Here is a 1,328-nt window from a genome sequence, read left to right on the forward strand (position 1 = left end):
AAAAAAAAGAAAGATAAATAATCCAACCTGTTGAGTTGGACTTGGCGTATTAAGTGAACCTCGACAGCTATCGGAACATGAGATAGCTGAGTTTCGGCAATTTCGATTGTTATTTCGAGATTCAGTACTAGAAGAATCACCAAAAGCAGAATCACGATCAGGACTTGGACAATCTGTTGATATAACAGTTCCAGTACCTGAGCTATGCGTGAAATTATCATGATAAGAGTACGAATGTTGCGCATTAGATTGAAGACCAGTCCTGAAAAAAAAAAAAAACTTCATGAATTGAATTAAATGATTTAAATTATCGATTGAAAGAGAATTTTATCATTTATATTGATTCCATGAATCCATATAGAAGATGTGTTGAATTTTGAATGGATAACAATCTTAATGATTCAAATTACACAAGTATGGGACAGAGATAACCACTCCTATCATTATAGTTAAAATTTTTTTTTTTTTCTGCAAGTCATCCTTCAGATATTTTCATATATGGGAGGATTTGAATTTTTTTTTTTTATCATCATCTATAAATTTTATTTTTTTATATTTTAATATGAAATGAAACGCAAACCATCAAATGTTATTTTATTTTTTATTTTTTGAAATGAAATTCATAAGCCGATCTATCATCTAACAGTGATAATTAATTAATAATAAGATCTTCTTAGTTATTTTTTACTCTTTAATTATTTGTAAAAATATTTAAAGCGTAGAAAAAGCAAAAGTTTTTTTTTTTTTAAGAATAAAATATTCCTTAGCAAAAATATTACAAAAAGTAAAAAAAAATAAAATATGAGATTTGATAAATTGAAATGCACATTATGTAAAGTGAGTAAGCATTTACTAAGAAGCATTATTTATTAGCATTTTCTAACCATACTTATACCTAATAAATCTTTTACTTACTAACCATACTTATACCTAATAAATCTTTTACTTACTAACCATACTTATACTTTTACTTACTCGCATAAGCTCTAAATTATCAAAGTATTTAAAATAATTAAGCTTAGTTAAACAATTCGAAGTGATAATAGAAATGAAAAATTGACGGATTAATTATTTTAAATAATGAAATCTGAAGATATCTGAAAGAGTGCCAATTTTGAAATAGACCAAAATTCTATTCCGGAAATTAAAATGTACACTCGATTTGGTATCAAAAGATAATAACATCTTCCTAATCTACGTACGTCTGGAAAGTCTTTCCTAGTCTAGTTCTAAAATGTCCCTTCTAGTCTACTTCTGGAAAATGTCTCTCCTAGTTAATGTCCCTTTCCATTCTACTCCTAGAAAGTATCCCTTCTAATTTACTCCTT

The 1,328-nt window shown here is 27.0% G+C and overlaps 1 protein-coding gene across 1 annotated transcript; it reads right to left on the minus strand.

The window, feature by feature from the left end:
- Positions 1–27: 27 nt before the first annotated feature.
- Positions 28–922, minus strand: LOAG_15698 (hypothetical protein; the record flags this gene model as incomplete). Its single annotated transcript, XM_003151188.1, has 2 exons — positions 28–262; positions 912–922. Coding segments are annotated over 2 exons (246 nt in total), but the record flags the coding sequence as incomplete, so codon positions are not given.
- Between the last annotated feature and the right edge of the window lie 406 nt (positions 923–1,328).

Source organism: Loa loa (genome assembly GCF_000183805.2).
Source record: "Loa loa unplaced genomic scaffold supercont3.906, whole genome shotgun sequence".
NCBI classification, from domain to species: Eukaryota; Metazoa; Nematoda; class Chromadorea; order Rhabditida; family Onchocercidae; genus Loa; species Loa loa.